At 41.9% G+C, this 24,129-nt stretch overlaps 1 protein-coding gene and 1 long non-coding RNA gene across 12 annotated transcripts in view; one reads left to right on the top strand and one right to left on the bottom strand.

The window, feature by feature from the left end:
- LOC112987055 (uncharacterized) overlaps positions 1 to 7,917 on the bottom strand; it is a 155,825-nt gene extending 147,908 nt beyond the window's left edge. For 4 of the 10 annotated variants that reach the window (XR_010385942.1, XR_003260176.2, XR_010385940.1 and 1 more), the window contains exons 1-2: positions 7,110 to 7,917; positions 5,848 to 5,995 (exon numbers count right to left, since the gene is read on the bottom strand). This is a non-coding gene — a long non-coding RNA (uncharacterized LOC112987055). Of the gene's footprint in view, positions 1 to 827; positions 1,055 to 5,847; positions 5,996 to 7,109 lie in introns of those variants that run through there. The other 6 variants (XR_010385946.1, XR_010385945.1, XR_010385943.1 and 3 more) reach the window with 5 other exon arrangements.
- An 84-nt stretch (positions 7,918 to 8,001) lies between these two features.
- The window catches only part of LOC135324641 (phosphatidylinositol 3-kinase regulatory subunit alpha), a 61,876-nt gene continuing 45,748 nt past the window's right edge, over positions 8,002 to 24,129 (top strand). Inside the window, exons 1-3 of one of the 2 annotated variants that reach the window (XM_064501297.1) lie at positions 8,002 to 8,190; positions 10,028 to 10,256; positions 12,614 to 13,368. In XM_064501297.1, coding sequence (XP_064357367.1) covers positions 13,035 to 13,368 — 334 coding nt within the window. In that variant the 5' untranslated portion in view covers positions 8,002 to 8,190; positions 10,028 to 10,256; positions 12,614 to 13,034. The remainder of the gene's footprint in view (positions 8,191 to 10,027; positions 10,257 to 12,613; positions 13,369 to 24,129) is intronic. The other variant, XM_064501296.1, reaches the window with a different exon arrangement.

Raw genomic sequence — 24,129 nt, 5'->3', positions numbered from 1 at the left:
CTTCTTTGGTTTGGTTTTTCAGTTCAGCAAATTCCTGATGCAATTGTCTTGATATGAGCTCTTCAAATTTTTACCTCCTTTTTCCCCCCCAAATAACACTTCTTTTTCCTATTCTTTTATTTTTGCAAATAAAGTAATTTCTAAACCACTATTCAATTTATACTAAAGTATGCTAACTCAAGCACAGTTCTCAGATTCTACTTTTCATGTTATTAAAGAGGTGTCCTAATAGAATATATCAAATAAATACTCTTATGGAAATATCGCATACAAAATATTGGCTCTACTAGATTCAAAATGAAAATAAAACCAATTCAGATTTCATATAATCACAGAATTGCAATTCAATTTAGATTGGAAAGGACCTCTGAGGGTCATCTAGTCGAGCCTCCTCAATTCGCTCCGAACAGAGCTAGCTTCAAAACTAGATCATTTAAATGAAAAGGGGTCCAAATACTAACTGCTCATATAACTAAGTGCTTGTTTTATACAAATGCTCTACTGAAATAACAGGCAAAGGGAAAAAAAAAATAGAAGGCTTCCCCTAAAAGGAGTACTGTGTCCAGTGCTAGGCTCCCTAATACAAGAAAGACATGGAGCTATGGGAGCAAGTCCAGCAAAGGGCTACTAAGATGATTAAAGAACTGGAGCATCTCTCATATGAAAAAAGGTTGAGAGAGCTGGGACTGTTCAACCTGGAGAAGAGAAGACTTAGGGGGGATCTTATCAACATGTATAAGTATCTGAAGGAAGTTATAAAGAGGAGGGGGCCAGATTCTTTTCAGTGGTGCCCAGGAACAGGACAAGAGGCAAGGGCCACAAACTGAAACACAGGAAGTTCTGTCTGAACATAAGAAAAAAACTTCTTTATTGTGGGGGTAACAGAGCACTGGAACAAATTGCCCAGAGAGGTTGCAGAGTCTCCATCTTCGAAGATATTCAAAACAGTCTGGACACGATCCTGCGCAACGTGCTCTAGATGACCCTGCTTGAGCAGGGGGATTGGACTAGAAGATCTCCAGGGGTCCCCTCCAACCTCAACCATTCTGCGATTCTGTGAGAAACAATTACACATGGCATGTGTGGGTATGTATGCCTGTGCATGGAAGACACCCTGTCCTATAGCTGCAAGGTAGAATTGGTATAATCCCTCTTGGATTCACTTTGCTGTTCTTACCAGAGGAGTAGGTAGGAACAGTAAAGACAATTTGCCACCCTGCCCTGGCTCTTGAAAAAGTGAGGCAAGTGTTTCTGGCCTTCATCTTGCATTCTTTCAACTAATTAAGGTTTAAGGAAGCCTGATTTGGTTGGGTACACCTCCTAGCATCCACATGATCATTTTAGGCTTGCTAGAATGACAGCTGTCATGTCACATGACAATATTTACCAATGAAACAAGCTGAAGTTTTGTTGCTCTGTGGTTAGATTTCAGCAGAATACCATGATAAAGCTAATTAATCATACTGCAAATTTGTTCCAAAGTCAGAAAAAAATGAAAGCTCTGGCCCATCAGATTAAATAGCAACAAGTCATTCTTGTTTATTGCTTCAATAAAAAAAAATCCCTAGCAGCAAAAGGAAACTAAATACACATTTCTTTTGGCCCTAAACTCCTACTGGCTTCACAGGATGGGCCCTAATTTTATATTTGCTTCCTAGTACTGTAGTTGTTAGAGATGTCACTCAAGATGCATTTTATGTAAGAGCAACAGTTATATGTTCCTGCCTGACAGAATTTGGATTATTCATGCCCATATTGTAGTGTATTTCTGAGGCCTGACAAAAACACATCTAAATTGGCGCACTTTCCAAGGCTTGGTCTTGCATCTTATGCACTTTGCAAAAGAAGGGAAGGTGCTGCCTATCTAGTAGCCATATTGAGACTTACTGTGATTAGTAACTCTCATGAAAAATTGATTTAAGGGGCCACGGTGTCTCAGACAACTGGTAATAAAGTACAACCTTTTCCATCTTGATGTTACTGGAAGAAACTAGACAACTTTTATTCTATATAAACTGGTACCAAAGGACTGGATGGTCTCAACCTAATTTAAACTTCATCTGTCTGCTACTCTGTCTGCTCACTACTGCAGGAAGCAAATTTCCATGTGATCAGCTCTCCATACTGAAACCTACAAATGAAGTCTTTAGGGAAACATTCTTAACAGAAAACACAGCTACAGATGGCCATGGAAATTTAGATACATTGTTAGTCCTAGGGGTCTTATTATTGGTCGGGGCCTTATTCAGACAATGCTGATAGACATCAGGTGCACAAATGACACAATGTACGTGAAAACTTGCAAGATTACCCTGCATGCTGCACCACTTGTCTACATAGAAAACATGTGAGTCTTGAATGGCTGTCAAGCCTAGACTTTTCTATCAGTGAGTGCACAAGCACTGAAAGAGCAGAGGAGGAATTACTCATAGATTTCATAAAAATCAGAATCTATGTTTATGTAATTTTACTTGGATAAAAGATAAACACAGATGTTGCATTTGCAGATATATTTATAACATTATTTTATCAACTATGCTGTGTTTCAGATATGGAAAAACAGTGTCTATTTATCTGTCTTAATAATCTGTAGATCTAAAAAAAAATCTTTTTCCTTTAGATTTAAAAAGTTTTTTTGACAAAATGTAGATTTTCATTAAAATGTTTAGTTTGTTGAAAATTATGAGACTAAAGATTGCATAAAAAATCAACTTTCAGATGACTAAGGACAGTTTGCTACAAGCAAAACATTTTAAAGGCTTTTCATAAATGCAAAATAATTTCTGGTTGTGATTTGCACATAGAAAACTTGTTTTCCATTAGTTCTAGTGTTTTGGAAATTTGCTCTAAAACCCCTGGAGTTTCTATTAGAAACTCCTTTCTAGTAGACAGTATTATGGAGGTATGGTCCTCTGCCTTTATGACTACAGAAATCTGTTTTTTGGATACAGTATTGGAAGGGCAGGGAAGTGATTTTGGACACTTCGATTCTGACGGGAAAGTTTAACTATGAGAAAGCATGATATATCAGGGTTTGTGTCTTCTTCAGAGAATTAATATACACATGCTTTTAGAGATCCATAAAAGGACTCCAGTGATCATTCACTCCGTCTCTCTGTCCAAGGCAGGACAACCTTTATCTGTGCCAGGCAGCTGTTTGACTAGCCTACTCCTAAAAACCTCCAGTGATGGAGATTCTACCACCTCCTCCTGGAAAATGAAAAGAAGTCATCATGTCCACCATAGCATGAAATGAGTCATACGCTAGAAATGTCTATAAAGGGAAACTTGGCTGATTAGCTCAAATATAGACATTTATTGCTGATGTCAGCTTTTCAGTCAAGTAGATCCCCCATTCTATCCCTCCGACGGACCTGAAATAAAATACAAATCAAATTGCTCTGTTATGCCCAGCATGACCGGCACACTGCTAATCAGCCTCCTTCCAGTTTTAATACGAAAGTTGTCAGGCTTACTTGCCTGATTCTTAATATGATAGGAAGCTTTGCTAATTTCTTTCCTGCATTCCTCCATCTTATTTTTAGCCCACTCTTTTCCTTTATATGAGAGAATACTTCTGAGCAATGAAGGAACTTGCTTTTCATGCTACTGTTTTGTCTTCAGAAACACATTTAAACCACATTTTTGGGCAGTAATATTGTCTTTGTCCTAGCTATGACAGAAAACATCACCATTCACAGGCTTTGATGCTTTTCCTTCTTGTGATCCACTTTATTTATTTTCTATTTAATTCATGTTTACAACAATTATGAACAGCTTTTCCTGTTGTTTTCCTGACTCCCCAGTATGGTCATTCCTTCAGGAATTTTACATGAGTCATTTAGCAATGTGTGCTAGAACAGCTAAAGTTACACTGTGTAAATTCATTTTCAGTTTTGGGAGTAAGAAAGAATACAAGCATTGTTTCTCTTTCAACTTAAACCCTTAAATCAGCTGGCAGAAAGCTTACTGCTGCAGGATGGTACGATGTTATATCAGGAGTCACAGGACTTTGTTCTGAACTTAGCAAATGACACATTCCATTAACATTCATCACACCTAAAGTATATTCCAATAGAATTCCCTTACGCCGCCTCCTCTACCCTTGCCCACATTATCTCAGGAGATCACATTCAGTGCTGATGAAATCCACTAAGCTAGACAACTTACCTTAAGAATGGATTTGCCTTGATATCTCAAAAGAAAGAGAAAGAAATCTCCCTGCTTAAAATGTGTCAGTAATGAACACAAATGTAGTTTGCCAGCTGTAGTAACAGAGATCCGATGCTCTGGGAATTCTGCTTTCTCCACAGATCCTCTTTGATGACGTTTTGTTTTCTTTCCTCTCTTCCCAATTTCCATACTTTAAAATTTCCTTTCTGAGATCAAGCTGAACTTTTTTTGCTAAAGGAAAGGGAACTTCCAGGGTAAATTCTCTCCAGTATTGCATGACCTTTACCAAAGAAAGTCTGACCAGAGGTAAGATGTGAAGGCTAAAATCACCTGACTGCTACTAGTGCGGAACAAAATACCTGCTCATTTTTCATTGTATTCCCTTAAGCAGCCTGTGGCAGGAATGCTCCTCAAAAGATCCTCTGATGGATGGAGATTAAAGGTGTCTTCCTTAGCAAGCACTTCAAGCGTGTATGGCTTGTACTGGATAATCCGTCTGTTGTAAACTGAGCCCTCTACCTTTATTTCACCCTTACTTCTGTCTTTTCTTCTTTCCTCTGATTGTCGGGCTTCACAATCACTCCTGTTTATATGTTGCCTCAATGACTTAATCTTTCAACTGGTCAAAAACATTCTTCTCAAGAAATTTTGACCTAATCAAGCATGCCTACATGCATTACTCACATTGTAAACTTTATATGTAAAAGCTTTATGTGATCCATAAGGGCTCCTTCCAAGTAGCTAATTGAAGAAGGACCCAGGTTTAGAACTCCTGCATCTTCCTCCCTTTTGTATCAAGCCTTACACCAGAGCAGCGCTTCTTAATCTTCTCAGGGAAAACCTCACGGCTTTCTCCTGCTGAGATTAGACATGGGCAATGATCCCTGGAGACGCTGGCATAATGCCTGGGAAGGAGACAGGTCAGGGCAATGAACAGTCCAGGGCATGAGGCAGCTGGAGTGACCTTGCAAGAGGAGTTACAACAGGCTTGACAAAAAGGCAGCAAGGGCTGTTGCAGAACAACCTGCTGCCATTGCCTACCTTCCCCTCTTGGATACTTCTCTCTCTCTGCAGTGGGTGAGTTCAGAGAGGAAACCTGATAAAGAAAGCAGACCCAGATGCTTGGCTGCTACGGAGGGGATGCAGGCAGAAGGTCCGTCCATCACTGCCTTAGAGACTTTCTCCTCCAATGAGGGACACAGCACCAGCAGGCAGGCAGCAGAACCGTCAACTCTAGCCCTGCATTTCATCTGTGGGACAAGTCTTGTCTTGTCAGTTGGGAATCATTACTCCAGAGGTTTTGAGTTCCCTTAAATCCTCCATTGTCATGCCAGTGCCCAGGACTGGCATTCCAACCAGCCAGTCTGTCTAATCCCCTTCAAAATCCATGCTGTTTTTGCCCTCAGCAACAGCAAATGACAGAGACAGCAGTCTGGACAGAAGAAATGGAACATTCTTTCTTAACTCTGCTTCTGCCTGCATTTTCTATCCCACAAAAAATACACGAGATGAGGGCTGGCATTTTTCTCAGTAACCTTCAATGTTACTATCATTTAGTATTTAAATTATAACAGTGCTTTTGCTTACGTACACACACTGTTCTGAAAGAGTGCTAAATTTAAAAGTCATTCTGTGTGTTTAGATTGCCAGATATTCTAATAAGAGCATTTTTACCTTTGTCTGGGCACTGGATCCCGGGATTCTGTTGCTGCAACCTTGTGGCATTCTGTCACACCTTGCGTTGTCAGATCCATCCTGCCATCCCAAGAGGCCTCTGGAGCTGTTGCTTTCTCTCATCTGTAGTCCTGGAGTAAGTTAAGTCCTAATGAACCAAGGCAGAAATGATTAACAGATGTCAGAAAATATCCTTCTAGTTTCTCTCAGAAGCTTGCAAAGAAAGTCAGGAACTCAATGGGGGAAAAACATCCCTTCCAAAGCATAAGGAAGATGCCACAGAGGAGCATCTTCAAATATATATGTATATATATATATATTTATATATATATATATATATGATATCTCTGATAAGAGATTTCTGCTTTTTTCTCCAAGCTCAGTACAATGAAATTCCTCATCTTGGAACATTTTTCAACATATCTCCAAAAGTCTAAGGATTCGAAAAGCATGCACTTTCTTTCAGGAGCACCAACCTATAGCACTCTGTAAAAACTACACCTTGTTGTATTAAAGCTGTTTCACTTTTTCTCTTAGTTGTCTGTGATCAGACCATGAGCTAATTTGCTTTTTAAGAATGCCCAATTGCCAAATCAAAGCAAGGTAGACTGTTCCCTTCCCCTCAGCCAACATGTACTTCTGTTCTGATCATAAGACTTCAGGCCATATGTATTTCTGGATATCTATGTTACTTCACCAGACTTAGAGTTTCTCACACAGTATTTCAAGACCTGATCCTTGTGGTCTGCCCAAATAGGTAAGTCTCTTGTCTATGTCCTTATGTCCTCTCTTCATAATCAGAACCACCTGTATTCAGACATCTCTAACACCTAAATAGTCTTCCTAAAATCCATAGAGAGGACAGCTGCAAAAATTTTCTTTGGCTAGTCGACCTGATCCCGCCCCATCCTCTTTTTGAGTATCCTACCACAGCGGTGCCTATCCGTGCCCCTGCGTCAGGCACAAGTTCCTTGTCCTTGCTTTCCAGGTTCTACATATCGCTTGCCCTCATTTAGCCACTTTGCAGACGCCCCTTGCGCTGGCATTCACTGCGCCGTGGCACTGGTCTCCACGAGCCTTCAGCCTGCTCCTTGCACTGCTGCCCGTGCCTTCTTTCCCTCCCCGCTCGTTAAACCTGTGCTTAAACCGCTTTCTCCTCTTTCATAGCGACACCTACAAGAACTGCGTCATGGTAACATATGTATGCATATATTTAGTATCTAAAAGATAAACAGAGACCTGTTCAAACACAGCACACATACCTCAACAGCATGATCCTGCTGCTGCAACCCCGTGGTGTCCTGTCACACCCTCGTGTTGTCAGATCCACTCAGATTGTAAACTCCTCGGGGCAGGGAATATGTCATTTCATTCTGTGCTGCACAGAGGCTTGCAAACTTTGGCACCATAAGATGGTAATTAGCGATATCAACTGAAGATCTTGGCTACTTCAGACAGCTACCGCCTCCACCCATGCGCCTGGGCCTGCTATGAACCTCTCGCCGGCCGGGGCTGAGACGCACGTGGAGCGGCGCTGGGCTCCCGGGGGCTCGTGGCACACACCGCCGAGCGGGGACAGCGGGCGACAAGGGCTTATCGCACCCCACCCCGGCCGGGCCCCGCTCTGCAGGACGCAGCCGCCTTGCGAGGGGCCCCGGGGCCCCCAAGGCCGCGCCGCGCCGCGCCGCGCCGCGCCGCGCCGGCGACGCGCTGCCGCCGCGGGGCCCCGGGCGGCCGTCCCGGGCGGCGGGCACGGCCTGTGTCCTGGGTGCGTGTGTACACACACACACACACACACACACACACACACACACACACACACACACACACGGCGCCGGGGGACAAGGAGAAGCCTCCGCGGAGGGGCGAGGGAGCGCGCACGCTCCTCTCGGCCGCTCCCGCCCAGGCCCCAGCGGCGCCCTGCGCAGCGCCGGGAGGCGGCGGCGGCGGCCCCGGCCCTTCCCTCGCTGCCGCCCGGCCCGGCCCTGCCGCCCGCACCGCCGCGGGGCGCCGGCGTCGGCAGCGGGCCCCGCGGGCCGGCGTGTGGCGAGCGGAGGCCGGGCGGGGCGGGGCGGGGCGGGGGCGGGCACCGCCCCGCGGCCGTCACTCAGCGGGCGGGCGGGGGCGCGGCGGAGCCGGTTGGCGGCCGCGGCGGGAGGCGGGGCGGAGGCAGCGCCGGCGGCGGGCACCGCGCCGCCGGGGCACTGGGGCGGCGAGCGCGGCCGGGGGAAGCCGGGCCCGGGCGCGCGGAGGGACGGCGGCCGCCGGCGGGCGGAGACGCGGCGGCGGCTGCCCGGCGGCGCCGGCAGAGGAGGGAGGCGGCGGCGCCGCCGCCGCGTTGAGGTAAAGGGGCGCCGCGGCGGCCGCTCACCTGGCGCTGCCCCGCTGGCGGCGGCGGCCGCCGGGCAGCTCCCGGGGCCGGGGCGGGGCGGGGGGCAGTGCGGGCCGTGCGCCGCCCGGAAGCCGGGCCCCGGCGCGGCGGTGCGACAGCCAGGCCCGGCGGGAAGCGCTGCCGCCGCGGCTCGCTGCAACTTTTCCTCCCGGGCGAGGCCGGGCCGCGCCGCCGCCGAGCCCTGACGCGCGGGGAGGCCGCGCCGCCGCCGCTCCTGCTGGCGGCGCCGGGGCCTCTGCCGCGGCCGCGCGGCCGGAGGGCGCTTCCTGGTCGCGCTGTGCGCGGCGGGGCCGGGCCGCGGCCCCCGGAGCCGCCCGCCGGGGCTGGCGGCGCGGTGCCGCGCTGCCCGCCCGGGCGCCGGCCCTGCGGCGCCGTCGGGGCAGAGCGGCCGCGGGCGGGCGCGTCGCGGCGCCCGGGTCGGCGAGGCGCTGCCGCGGTGTGCTGGTGCCCGAGCTGCGGCAGCGTCCCCGCGGGCTCCGAGCCCTTCTCGCGAAGACCAGAAAATGGAGCTGATATAAACTGTTATCAACATCCATCTCCTAATACTTCTTTTACATAATACCTTGCGGACCTCGCTTTCTTGCGGAAAACTATGTCCCGGCGCGGTACTTTCCTTGGTTACCTCCATTTGGAGAGCGGCAGCATCACACTTCACTTTAGAGATAACTGCAGTTCTGAGTTACAGGTGTGTAGACACCTAGTGGGGAGAAGAGTCCGTCTCCGAGCAAAACTCCGTGCTTAGATTTCGGTTCCTGTTATTTCGGTGCAAAGCTCTGCTTCCGTAAATATGCTGGTCTGATCTTCTATTGACAAAGCTCATGATAGCCAAGGATGGGAAGTTGGTGTCTTGGGCACTTTTTCCCTGGGAGTTTTTGGAGTAAGCATTAGAGGAATCATACGCATGAGAGAGATGACAGTACAAGGAGGTATGCTTATTAAATGTGCCTACTTAAAAGCAAAGAAAATTGTCACCATCTGACATAGCGATGCGGGAGCGGTAACGCACAAGTACCCCTCTGGTTGGGCTGGCGGTAGCATGTAGTCATGAAGTAGACGTTTTTCTTCTCAGTCAAGAAAGGAATGACAGTGTGGGAGGAAATGCTTAGGTACCAGTGGAGTGGGAGCTGGACATCATTTTTAATAGAGGGACAAAAGAGGGCAGCAGGGAAGCTTTCATATAACCTTAAGTGGAAAAGGAGGAGGGTATGTAAGAACCTTATCTAACTTTCTTTAGAGTTTTAAATCTCCTAACTATTGATAAGCTCAACGTAAACCATTCTGTGGAGAGAACTGAATTCTGCCGAAACTCGGGAATCTCTCATCCAGGCTGAGCTCTTTAGGCAGTAAATAAAAAACAAATGAGCATTTTACTCTCACAATACTTCTTCCTCCTTTTTGGTTCAATCCGCCAACTAGAAACTCAGTAATCTGTCATCTCAAATATAACAATGTTTCTTGCCTAAAGTGTTTGGTATGGGTTTTTTCTCTCTACTTAAGATGGTCTCTGAGCTATTTATATTAAGAGTAATCAGCTTAAGTCAGTTTGAATCAAAATGTCTGAGGGTCGAGACTGTGTAACTCTACTTGAAATAAAATTCTATTTGTGTAAAATCTTAACAGGACAGAGAATGAAGAAGTGTCAAAGAGGGGTTATTTGGAGACACTACAGTGTTTCCAGGCTGATGTGGAGAAATAGTATCCATCGCTGGTTTTTACCTATTGACGTGCACTCTGGCTGTATGCAAGGTTCTTGGAGTCAGAGTCTTCCTCCATCCCCAAATTTGACAGATACGGAGGATACATACAGGCATGAATTCAAGAAATTCTGCGTGGATCACCCACGCGGCGTCTGCGGGCACGCACGGCAGTCGTCAGCCCTGTGACGGGGTGCTGGGGCCTGTAGCGAGGGCAGTGCTGCAGAGTACGTACGAACGAGTACTGCAGTGCTGAGCCCCAGGGAAGCCAGACTGAGGAAAACCTTGTTGCCGTAACTGTACTGAGCTGTTCTAACATGCAAGTAAGTGAGGCCTTTTGTTCTCTCTGACATGAAGTTCTGAGTTTTTAAAATAGGTTTAAAAACTATCTTAAACCATTTTTACATTATTACAGCATTTCAAATTTTGTGTCGTCAGGCGAGGTGTAAGACACAAATACTCATTTTAAATATCTGGCCATAGAGATGCTGTGTTAGATTTGATAGAAGATCAGAGGAGTAGGTCAAGTCAGTTAAATTATGCAGTGTTTAGAAGACTTACTTGATTAACTGCCAAAATGCCTACAGGCAGTAGGAGTGAAATGAGTAGTAGCAGAGCACTTGTTGAACCTTTCTTAACAAGAAAATAAATTTTTCAGAATATTTAATATAGTAGAACTGATCATTTGCTTGCAGGTTTTGCTGTGCATAGTTGGTTTTGATTGGAAACATTTAGATTAGCTCCAACATTTACAGCTAAGGTGTGTAAGTTCATTTTGTTCCCTTACTCTATGAAATGGGAGGAACCCATGCTTTTAAAAAGAATTCTGTACAATTTAATTGATATTTGTGCTGCAGATTTTGTTTCGTGTGTTGTTTTTTTTTTTTCTCCCTTCCAGTTCTTGTCAGGTTCTTTGCGTTTCCTCCTGGTAGAAAATGCAAAAATAAGTATCAGTGGAAGTATCTTCTTGTTAATTTTAAAGTCCGTAATAATTGCTGGTGTGTGCTAAGCAACATAGTTTGGGTTTACAGAAGTGGCTACAGAAATTTCTCATTAAAACTTCCATGGGAACTGGATGCCTCATCCACATGGATATATTTGAAAATAAATACTTGAGTGTAGGCAATTTTCTTAATAAGAAGTCTAATTCAGGCTAAGATAATTCTTTCCTATGGCAAAAATGTTTGCAGTGGATGACAAGGAAGTTCTTCAAGAACTTGCAAGATTTTTTTTCTCTGCTCTGTTACAAGAGATGTTGCACAATAAGCTACAGGGAATTATATTTAGACCTGAAGGACTGAAAAGGAGCCACAGAGAACATAGAGGTCAGGGCCATCCCTTGAAAAGTAAATATACATTCTTAAAGATACTTTTTAGCTTTTCAGTTAGTCATGTTCCAAGGACTTTTTGGCTTATTGGAGACATTAGAGGAAAATGCAGTGTAAAAGAGCTGTCAGAGGTTGCCTAATACAACCCTGTTTGCTCTTCTCCTTTTGCAATGTAAAAGGGAGTGTTAATTGAAAAAATTCAGCTTTTTGTTACACTAAGAATACAGTATGCAGTCAGTGTTTTACCTACAGGCACTACGTAGCCCCCTCAAGTCTTTTATGCAGCTGTAGTTTAGGTGTTTCTATGCAAGGCTGAGTAGTTAGCCCTTTCTGGTTTCTGGTGTAGCACTTAAAATTACAATTGGGCTTTAAGTAGATGAAAATGAGTAACTGTTGAAATAATAATGTTTAGAAAACTTTCACTCTTCTGTATGTCTTTAAGCTACTGTTTGCTAAATTTAAAATATTGGTTTTTTTCAATCATATTTTTCCTTATTACTTTACAGTCAGGCAAACTTGATTCAAATGTTTAGGCCTGTAGTCTCTTGTTTTTAGTGTAATTTAAGCATACACCCTGATACTCTTCTCCTGCTGGTGCTGCTTAGGTGGTCTGGGTGTGGCTGTTTCAGTTGCTGATTGTTTTTCTAACATTATACTATCAACACATTAAAAACCATCTGGAAGATGGAGTGGGGAAGCCCCTCTGTTTAAGTAAAAAGAAAAAATGCACCTGTCAAGTAAGAGCATTTCTGACTTGGTTCTCACTGCAGATTATGAAAAGACTAAACCTCCAATAGATTTGGGGAATATAGGTTTTGGGCTAGAGATTGTTACCCACCTTCATCCTCTGTACAAAGATCAGGACATTGAGTACACCAGCAACAAATGCTGAGCATGTGTGTGCTAATTACACTGAGTTTCTACTCTGGTAGATATGTTCCTACTCGTGGAGAGGAGTTGTGGCCCTGTGTCTTCAGGTAGATAGTATGTAGGATTGTGCTCCTAGGTTAGAGATAGCACTGACAGGGATACCTTGAGGGCTTAGCCCTCCAATTCTCAGACTTGAATAGCTGTAATCCACCAAGAATGAAGCAAGGAATATGTAGCAGCGTGCCTCATACTGCTGGGATTCACATTCAGTTCAAGTAATTACATTTATCTATTATAAAAATGCAAGCATTAGCTGATGGATTTTTTTGTGAGGTTGCTTTTTTATTGCTATTTAGGCCCCTTTTGTGGGATACCTGACCTCTGCCTGGGTTGCAGGAAGCTTAAATCACATGTGGAATCCTAGGTTCCCAAGTATCAAGAGAAATTGAAATGACTCTACCAATTTTTTTTTCTCTTTCTAGGAAGAGCATGTATGAAGAGTTGTGTGGCAGAGTATTTAAGGTACATGGGCAGTTATGTCAAGTACCTCAGAAGAAGGTGTGACCAGCCGTAAGAATCAGCCAAACTTGAGTATGGACACCTAGAATTACCAGAAAAATCAGACAAGGAACTAATTGGAAGAATATTGCTAGACATAGAAGAAGTGGAACACGTTCTTCTGCAACAATCATTGACTCAGAATAAATAGATGAATAAAACATCAGCAGTAAAATGACAGATCCTGGTGCTTTTTGATTCTCTGGTGGATTTTATTACTTGGACATTGCTATTGACATTTTTATTATTCTGTTTAATACATCTTGAATCCATACATAAAAATATAACTGGACAGTTGCATTTTGGTACTGTTTAACACTTTTGAATGTTAAATCACTTGCCAAGATGAGTGCTGAAGGATATCAATACAGAGCTTTATATGACTACAAAAAAGAGCGAGAAGAAGACATTGACTTGCACTTAGGAGATATATTAACTGTGAATAAAGGTACCTTACTAGCACTTGGATTCAGTGAAGGGGAAGAAGCAAAGCCTGAGGAAATCGGTTGGTTAAACGGCTTTAATGAAACCACAGGGGAGAGGGGGGATTTTCCGGGAACTTATGTAGAGTACATTGGAAGAAAAAAAATATCTCCCCCAACTCCAAAGCCTCGTCCTCCTCGACCTCTCCCTGTTGCACCGAGTCCTGCGAAAGTTGAAGCAGAGAGTGAGCAACAAGGTTAGTACTGTTCTCAGATGATGTGTATACGTGTACGCGTGTGTGTGCATGGGTGTGTCTTCCACATTTTATCAGATATTTTTGTTTCATAGACTTATATGACTGTACATTTACATGTATGATACATGCTTGTCAGCTTTCTTAGTGCGTGCCTCATCTCAGTCAATTAAGAATTATTTGTATTTCACCATAAAATTTAGGTCGCATATTTTGTGATTTCATGTATGTTGTGTCAGTTACTGGTCTCTGTGGTGCCTTATTGTGAGGTACATCTCACAGGTTGAAAAGGTATGCTTATAATTCATAACTGTAAAGAGTTAAATGGAGAATGAGTAGGCTAGCATCTATTTTAGGTTTTCAAGAAGCCGATGGAAGTGTTTCCCTCTGTGGTTTGTCAAACTAGCTATTGAGATTTCTTGGTGAATCCAACAGTATGAATTCCAAACAAACAGTACGTTCCTAGAATAAATATCTTGTTAACAGTGAAAATTATGTACTTTGTCATGGAGGTTTATATGTGGCATTAAAAGTAAGAGTAGATGTTCAGAAATAAGCAGTGGAATGTTGATTAAAAAAAATTCAGATTTAATTTTATGTTTTGTTTGGTTTTGGGCAGGGCATGTGGTAGAAAAAATATCAGTTATGTAAACAAAGGAAGATATTTTCTTTGTTTAAACATAAATCACTTTCTAACCTATATATGTAACAGTATGCTGAGAACTTGGACAGAATTTGATCAGGACTCTTCTGCTAATAGAAGAAAGTCTTAATTGAAAGAGCTGTAGATTAAAAAAAAAAAAAAAAACAAAAAAACCCCCAAACTTGGTGATTTTTGTCTGCTCTACCTACTGGCATTCAGATATTGGGGTTTTACATTAAACCAATATAAACAAGCCAGATCCATCTTAGGATAGATTTTAGATTGGTCTTTCACTTCTTAAAAGTCTAGAATGGCTTGTATTATTATAACACATAATACTACTTAAACGCTTAATAGTTCTACCTGTGGAAAATATGAGTCGTAGTATGTCATCCTGATTCTCACAGTGATATCACAGTCATGGACGGTATCATCACCCTCTACCTGCATAGAAATGTTTGCAGCATCATTCACAAAGTTGTGAATTTATCAGCTTCCATCCCACTTTGCCTATTATGATTTATGTTTAACCGTGCTGATAATCAACAAGGATAAAGGAAATGCAGAAAATTGTACAGGACAACTAAGTGAAAACTTGGAAGAAGCATCCCCAGATTGGGAGAGGCTTAGTAAAGGGTAGACCTGAACTGTTTTTCATAGTGATTTCTTTAAGCACTGAAGAATTGCTTATATCTCTGCAATGTCTTGGTGTACAGCATAGATTGAGAGAAGGGGTCAGATGGGGGTGTAATGGCGTTTTAGGTTGTACTGTCCCTAGTTTTTAAGCACTCAAAACCTCAGCCTTTAGTCATCTGGGCTCTCACTGCATTACTTCCAAAAATGGGATTTTTGCTTTTGAAAAAAAAATCTTTTTACTTCTTTGATAACTCCTTGATTTAGATGTTAATATGTGCTGGTCAGGTAACATTTCTTTTTTTTTTTTTTTTTTTTTCCCTCTAAACCCACCTGCCGAAATGGATGTCTCCATCTCCATCATATTGTAACTGCAGAATAAGCAGTGGTGTTTGAATAGACGCCTCAACACTGGCAGGTCGTTTTGAGAGACAGCGGGTGGAACAAAAATCTGACCCTTTATATGTGTGTGCTCCAGTGAAGTAACCAACATCTTAGGCTTTGAAACATCTATTGCTTCAAATTTAACATAGGGCTTTGTAACTTGCTTGGTCTCTCTAGCCCTGCTTGCTTGATGCTCTTAATCTCAACTCCGTGCTGTGAGCTGGGTACAGCACTGCATGGAGAAGTCCTGGTGCTGGTCTCGTGGTTTCAGAGCCCGCCAAGGGCTTGGGTTCACAGTGAGCATTTACGGAAGCTACCGTTGCTGGGAGTTACGCTGCGAAATTCTGCTGTGGTTTTGGGGGGGCCCTACTAAAATATAGTGGGTGGGGGGTTTTTTCTTCTTTGGCATGAGACAGTGCCCCAACCATTAGTGACTAGATTTCTCCTAACCTAAAGTTTATTGCCTCTACACAGACTACTGTTTGTGTGATACACTTATTTTATATAGCTTGGAACTGTAGGGACTAGAAGTGAAAAAATGCTAATTTAACTGGGAATCTTTCATCCTCAAATGAAACTTGCACACACGATATTGCTATGGACCAAAATGTCTAAGAATCATCTTGCAATCAAGCCACGTATTTTTTTTTGTGGTAAAAGAAATCTTTGAGTTCACTGCAATCCTTTTGACTTAGTGTTTGAATTTCATGAAAGAGGCTAGAAAGCTTCAGTAATGCCCTAGGACCATGGATGAGACCTACCCTAGCAGGATTAGGAGAAACACTGAACTTTGAACTCCAAATGGCAAAAGGGATTGGTTAATTATGTTTAAAATCATGTATGTTTACTTAAGATAAATTGGGGAAAATTAAAGATGAGGATATCTTTTGGCTTTTTGAATATTATACAGCTCTTTTTACCATAAAAAGACTAAAAGTGTGTTTAGAAACAAAATATGGGAAATGTTGCACTGAAAGAAGATTATTAAAAAACCAAAATGAAGGTGCAATTTTTTTTGAGTGAGCAGAATACTATAAAAAATGATACATACAGTGAAATCAGAGTTGTTAGGAGGAAATACAATTCAGATAAAGATAAGAGTAAAGTAGCAGTGTATATCTGACTTCCAGGTGGTTTTGCAATTTCTATTTCTGTGTATAAAATTTGGTGCAGAGAATAGCACAGTTAATATTGTCCAGCAGCCAACTTAATGGGCAGTGGGCCAAAAGATTCTTCCTAGGATGATACTTCTCTCTACAGCCCTAGAGTGTATTTTAAATAAATTAATGCGTAGTATGAAACTTGCTTGACCAAATAGAGTCAAGTTTACATTTTCAGTGCTTGATGATTTGAAACTGCTGTGTATCAAAATGACAAATTAATGGGGAACTGGAAACAGGGACTTCTTGAATGTAACTCAGTTATTTGTAATCCATATACTTCTTTCATTCTATGGAGAGTCAATTCTGTGTGTACCCATGTGAATGTGTTGGATAAGAATATCAGAAAACTAATTGGAGATTTCTAAGAATTTATATATAATCATATGAGTTCTTTAAATTTTACCATATATAAAGCTTTAAAAATTCATTACCTTTTAGTTATTTCAATAGTCTTTAATATGTCATTGTTTGTTCTGAATGTTTTTTTCCTCTGGTCTTGGTAAGCTTGATTACTTGCTAGTCGGTTTTCAGATTCAGATCAAATTTGCAATGTTTAGCCACAATGCTGCTGGTATTCAGTGCTGCAGGTACACACAAATAATTGTAAGCACTGAATAGATGCATTACAGTCAATGGGGCTAGTAACATGGGCAGTGTTATTCATCTGGACGATGTCTTATGCAATCACAGTCCTCTTTATAAATAAATAGGGAGCTCTTTAAATGTTAAAAGCTCATTGGAAAACAAATAAAACTGCTGTTAGTGTTGAATTCTATTAAAAACATTTATTTATTACAGCACTTAGGTCATATTTTCCCCCAGATTTTTTTTATCAATGATCCATTTAAATTTCTAGAATGAGTGTGGATAGTTAAATGGAATTTTAGTACTGTTGCATTTTTGTCTGTCTTCCCCTTACTTTTGTCAGTGTAGAATAGATTTAGACTAGATGGGTTTGGATTTTTTTTTAATTGCATCTGTGAAGATAAGAAAATGAAGGGTATAAAAGAGCCCCACGAAGCCTCTAGCACCTTTCAGTTTCAGGCCTGGTGCAAGTCAGGGCTACTCAAAGGCAGATTTAATCCATACTGCTGGCGTAAGGCTCTCAGGGCTCCCACCTGCCCTTTATTCCCAGGTTACTCCTCCTACTGAGGAAAGGTGAATGGAGACCATGCCAACAGTGGAGACCCCGCTCAGGGTCATCTTTATGCCCTCCATTAGATATCTGAAGTTTGTGTGAAGCAGTAAAGTCTTGAGAAGGAAAATTCATCTCTTGTATTGAAAGACTTTCTTTTCTAAATTGCAGCAACCTAGCCCCCTCTCCCCCAACTTTTTTTTTGAAGATGAGAAGTGAACAAGCTGCTCCGAGTCTAGCTGAGTTTTCTGGACTTTGATTCAGCTCTCATCTGACATGACTGTATACATCTAGAGTTGGTTCATGCAGTATCATTTCTCTACCTGGTTCCTGAAAGCTGATTTCAAACAGAGTTTGGAGTGTAAAGCTTTTAATGATTGATCGAAATCTATCTTTTCTGATTTAACTTGGAATGCTAAATCCCCACTTTTAAATGAAGGTCGGGTTGCAGAAGGCAGACTGGAATTTCATATGAGTAATTTTTCTGTTTTGGTGTTTTGGAGCTTCCTGTAACTTCCTGTGTTAAAATGGTTGTATATGTTAATATTTCATACCATTTGAGCTGTTTTAGAACCTGAAATCATTGGAAGCTGTTCCTTCACGTGACAAAAATATGGCGTAAATTTCTTTATTAAAGATAACGACACACAACATTTGGAAACCTCCTTTCAGAGACCAGGTTATGCAATGTCTGACAAAGATCCAAACTGACAGAAAGCAGAAAACTGTTTGTACATGCTTGAACTGAATATGCTGTAGGATTTGTTTCTTTCTCTACTTTTTTTTAATGTACAATTTATTTAATCTTGCAGTACCATGATTGTGTTTCTGAAAACTATTTACATTTGTAAAGTAGGGGACATAATAGTGAATGGAGTGGAGAGAGCCTGGAGCCTCAGCTGGGAAGAAAGCGGTCATCATCTGTCCTGATTTAGGCAAATGGAAAAAGGAAATAACGGGGTGAAGTGATGAGTCACTATCTCATTTGGTAAATGTACTTGCTGTTCAAGCCAAAGCCCTGGGATTTGTTCTAAGCAGCCCGGTGTGAGAATAAGCCGTGGTTCTGCCAGAGTTGTCAGGGCTGCCCGAGAGTCGTGCGCTGCAGCAGTAATTGCTTTTCGCTTTTAGTGAGAAATGTGACAGGTTTCTGCCGGAGAACCTCCCCAGCTCCTCCGGGGCCACATTTCGCGGCGTGCGAGTCAAACGATTCCTAACTGCCAGATTAGCACATGCGTCCGAAAAGAGTTCTCGCCACCTGCTGCATCGCTAATGAAAACAAAGTTTTTGCAATTTGTGCTAACGTGAGGCAGAACGGTTTTTTCACAGCTGTAGGACTGGTGGTGGCAGTAACTGAAAAGTTTGCGTGAGCACAGACAGCACAGGGGTACGCTTGCGAGGGCTATTTCAGACTGCATGGGAACAGAGAGCACTGGGCAAGTTCGTGGTTGATGCTTGGCCCCACCTGCTGGTAACGGGGGGAAGAAAGCAAGAGGGAGGAAAGGACTTCAGAAACGGCATCTTCTGGGTTGTGCTTTAATCGTGATGATGTAAGAATATTTTTTTCTTGCACCATTTCTTTTTTAGTGAGAGATGCCTTTTGAGAAGAATATTTTATTTTACTTGGCCAACCTACTTTATTTTACTTGACCAACTGATATTTCTGGAAAAAATATCTTACTTGGAGCACACAGGACCTCCTTTGGGTCCTAAAGGAGACCTCACACTTGAAAAAGGCTTGTGTGGCTGATCTAGGTCTTTTTCCCAGGTGTATCAATTAGTCAAAAAAAAAATACTGCCTTTCCTCATACATTTTGCTTTAAAAAGCTGAAAGAATGAGACGTTACTACTTTGATTCTGCAAGAAATATTTGCCTGTTTTTATATTATATTAATATTAATATGCCTTTTTATAGTTACAGTAATGGCATTATGTTGAGTGATTTTTGATTACCTTTCTTTAGCCTTCTGTAATACTGATTCAGTCTTTTAATAACTCTACCTGAGGTGAATGTGCCTGGGGCAGATTTAAAACATGGCAAATATGAAATAACCTGCTGCTCTAAATTGGAATCATCTTAATCTGTGCCTGTAGCTGTGATGCAGGAACATCTGAGAAGAACACTAGTTAGTAAATAGTTCTCACTTGGGTTCTCATAGGAGAAAATGAACTTACGAGTTTCAGCAACATATGGTGCTAAGTATTTGCCAAGAGTGGATCGTTCTGCACCCAAGCAAATAACCGTGCCCACTTAAATAGTTGTGTGATGCCATATACACATCTACATTTTCTTGTGTGAAAGAACACAGGTGTTGTAATTACAGCTGGCTGCCCACTCTTTCACATCTGCTTCTTGCTCCGGAGTTGGTTTCCATGATGAACAGCCATGAAATCAATCTGAAGTCTACAATACAAAGAACTGTTTTATTTTAAGAGCTAGAACTGACAAGGGGAGTTACAGGATTATTAAAACAGTATTTCGACGGGAGAAGGACTTTAAGTCCTGAGAGTACTTTGGTGAGAATATAGGTCCTTACAAGAATTTAAAGAGGAAAGCTTTGGCTTTTTTTTTTTTAAAGTAGCAAAAAAAGCAGTTTATACTTCATTAATTTGTATTCATTCTCTTTCAGGAAAAATGTATGTATAAAATACAATCCTGTTTTGTGTTTTCATTAGTAGAAGAATGTGCTATTTTTTCTCTTCTTGTTATCTATGTATTACATGTTTTTTCACTTTGTCATAGAAACTGCTGCATCCTTGAGCACTGCCTGAAGTCCTTTGATAAAGCGTTAGCAGTTGTAACTGCTTGTACTAACTTGATTGCTTTTTGTTCAATTTTACATGAATGCTGTATGCAGCAGTCCAGAAGAATAACACCCAAACACTATTTATTTTCACATTTTGATCCATTTTATAAAGTAGTTTTCATGTAAGACAGCATTTAAAAGTAATATTTAGGCTGCAGTTTAGGTAGTAGAGATGTATAACCAAAAATCCTCAGGACAGAGCTTCAAAAACATGCTAGTGCCCTGAGCTACGGAAAGAAGTGATTGCATACAGTTCATAGAGTTTAAAAAAGTCTTTAAAGCCAATCTTGTTCTTTAAAACTACTGTGTAAATTATGGTATGAATGACTAAAATGGTCTTTAACAGTTCAGTTAGCTGTTAGACAATTTGCTTGTATAAGCCACCAGACTGGTTCATATATGCTTGGCATCATTGGCTGTACTAGAGCATTTCCCAGAGGTTACAGTCTGAGGTGAGAGACTGTGGATATAGAGGGCAAGAAGTGAAATCTACCTTTGGTAGGTTTGGTTTCTGTCTGTGCTGCCGGATTGCTTGGTAGTGTCCGGGGTGGGAAGATACTCCTGTAGAAGGCAGATCTGCAGAAGGCCAGAAGCAGGCCAGTAAGTTTCCATTTCCAATCCCAGCTCCATCCAGGGCTCCAGAAGCTCCTGAGCAGCTATTGTGTTTTTCAGTAAGTAAGCAAGGCCTAAACTGGTCCATTTGGTCTTTTTGGTTTTTCTTACCTTTTTAGCAAGTTATTGTATGATGGAAAACCAGACTTCATTAAGTCTGCTGTACTTTTAAGTTTTGCTACTTCATTCTAAAAAAACATTCACATTTAAAAATGGAAAGATATTGGCTGAAAGTCAAACTATTCCAGTTAAACACATCTGATTGATGTAATTCAGGGGTATCTTGCTTGCTATTTCTCTCCCCTGGGATCAGATTCATTTGATACAGTATGTCCATGCACTCCTACAACATAGCCTGCTGCTCACCAGGTGGGAAGGAAGGGAGAGTGGTGCAACATGAGCTCTGTAGTGCAGGTAGGGCATGCACCTTCCAGGAGGTGTGGCAGTGTGATTTTTGTTTGAAATGTCTTGTTTATGAATATATCAGTAGAATGTATTTGTTGGGAAAGGAGAGAAAGCTTTAGTGCTGTCACTGATTTCTTCCTAGATGTCACATCCTGCTTGGATAAAGCTTTGTAGGTACCTGATAGGCATGGATAATTTTTCTTGGTGAAGCTATGCTGAGGAACTTTTAAATGGGCTAGAATGCTGCAGGCTCATGTTTCGGAGCACGCGATGGCTTATCAGATATTCTTGTCACAGGGAGGGGTCCTACTTTGTGAGTTTACCAATTCCTAAACTACTTACCCTCTTCCTAAACTGCATGCAGCTGGTGGTAGACCAGATCTCTTAAATTAGGGCATTAATGAAAGAAGCCACTAATTATGTGCAGTGATAGATAAGGCTGCACAGCTGTGTCTGGTTTCACTCTCTTTCCATCCAGAAATATCCCAGGAATAAGCAGTTAAGGGCAAAGGCTCTCAATCCTTTTTGTGCTTTCACATGATGTTTAACACTGTGACCACACATTCCAGTCCTCTGTTGCTAATTCTTAATTTTTAATGTGCTAGGCTTGGATGGAGAAGTAAAAATGTCTGTTATGTTTATAAACTTAGCCATGAATTGTCTCCTCCTGGAGCTGCAGCTGCTTGGCACAGGTGAGGAGCGATGGAGGTGGTGACAGAGCCTTCCTTGCCTCCCTGCTTTCCTCCCCAGAGGCTGGCATGTCCCTGCGGGTCTCCCCGCGCTGCTGGCCCGGAGCAATGAACCCACGGGCACGGGCAGGGCCCCCCGGGCTCTCGCCGGCATCCTCTGCGCGCTAAGCACAGACCCCAAAGCTGTCTGTGTGGGGTGGCGCATAGGTCTTCTGTGGTGGATCGGTGCCATGTGAGAGCTCCTCTAAAGCAGGAAATTCTTGGCTGACCAGACTCGATTACTTTGTCCCTCTTACTGTAATACAGTCTTCCATTCTTTGTTTCATGTTCATGACGTTGTTTGCAATATACCCTTTCCCTTGAGAGAAACGTCAGAAAATGTCATCCGCTGACATTCTGAAACAAGTTATTTTGGGTACTTTGTAGTCAAATCTGGACAGATGTTTGAATATAACTTAGAATATATTTTTGCCAGTCCAAATCTGTTCAGTTGTTCTGAAGCCAGAATAGCATAGTTACTCGTTAGCCTACGTAAGCGATTTTGTTACGGAGAGGAAGATTTAGGGAGGCCTTCTGTTCCAGTGTAAGCCGGTTCTGAGACTAAAGTTTTTTTTTTTTTTTAGTGGCTCTCACAATCTGGCCTATTCAACAGAGAAAGTGTTAAGGAACTCATATTCAAAACAGTATGTAGCAAAAGCTTCATATCAAATGTCTGGAAATAAAGGACCTCTGTTCACTTACTTTAGGGGTCCTCAAGGGCACAGAGGGATGAATGTTTGAATTCTTCTTGCTTTGCTGTATTTATAATTTATTACGGTTGGTTGAGAGATTAGTGTGCATTCCCTACTGCTTTTACGTTTTTTTAACTTCCTCCTGGGTTCAAACTTAGTGCTGACAACTCCAAAACTCTTTTGTTAGTCTGTGTAATTTCCAGCCCCACACTTAAAATAAGAGTTTTTCAAAATCCCATTATTATCACAACACTTACTGTAACAAAAAGAAAGTCATTGGGTTAATAACATTTACTACAGAACACCTAACAAGAAGTCCTGCTTCTTTTGAGCAGCCTTTTGGCTGTTGAGAGAAATACGACTATCTGCTAAGGGAACATTTGGCACTCATGTGTTGTACGTGATATTAATCATTGCTTTGGATTATGCTAGTCTCATAGTGATAGTTAAGTTTCTTATATTTACAATATTAAAACTTATACTGAAAAGGTTAGTGGGTTGGGGGTGCTTTCCCCAGTGGTTTAAGATACAGGACTTTAGGCTGCACTTACAGTTTAGCAAAAAGGGGAAGAGAGTTACCAACTGGTATGCTTTTGCTCCAGATGTTTCCTCTAAGACAAATATCTAGGGTTTTATTATGACACAGTAAGAACACGCCAATAAGATGAGAATGGGTTTTTTTGCTTTTCATTGTCTGATCTAAATAGCCAGTCAATCAAATACTGTGGTAAATTGTCTAGTAGTTTAGATGGAACATGCCTGTGCCTGTTAATGTGAGCTGTTCTCCTCTGAATAGAGAATTTAAAATGTTTTATTCAAAATCCCTTTGGATGCAAAGAGAAAAATAAGGTTATTTTTAAGTACTGATGTTGTTATAAATGTTAGACATTACTTTGTTTACTGAACAGACTTGTTCATACAAGAAGCAGCAGGCTGCTATTCTACTTTCCCTTAAATTGACGGCAAAACCCATTTTGACTTCAGAAGGCACAGGATCAAACCTATAGTCAAGGATTAGCAGCATTGGGACAAATCCCACAGTTCTTATTTCTCTCAGACAAGATTCCCATTGCCTGTAGGGTTTGGAGCACAAATGCTATAATTATGCTAGCTCTGTTTTTAAGTGATTCTGCCTTTTCAGTATACCAAATTCCATCTGTTATGGATGTGTGTAAAATACTACATGATATACGCTGTATAGAAGAACAGTATCTAACTGTCCTTTTACGGGCTTCAAAGACAGAAGGGAAACAGCATTACAATCTAGTGTGATGATCAGTAGGGTTCCTTATAAGTGAGGAAATGATATAGTGACAGTTTTAACTGGATATTCTGTTATGGTAATGAATTGTTAAAATAAATACGGGTTTTTGTTGATGTATTTGCATATATACAGGGAAGTCCACACAGTAGCAAAGCATTGTTCAGGTTGCAAAACTGAGCATTTCAAAGTTGTGTTTGTACATGTAACTACACCTCCTTGTAGCATATGCAGTATGATACAGTTTTTAATTGTGTAGTCACCTGACCCCCTTTTTGCCTCTCATCCTTGCTTTGTTCATTGT

The sequence above is a fragment of the Dromaius novaehollandiae genome, chromosome Z (assembly GCF_036370855.1).
Source record: "Dromaius novaehollandiae isolate bDroNov1 chromosome Z, bDroNov1.hap1, whole genome shotgun sequence".
NCBI classification, from domain to species: domain Eukaryota; kingdom Metazoa; phylum Chordata; class Aves; order Casuariiformes; family Dromaiidae; genus Dromaius; species Dromaius novaehollandiae.
This window is presented reverse-complemented; position numbering and strand designations above follow the sequence as displayed.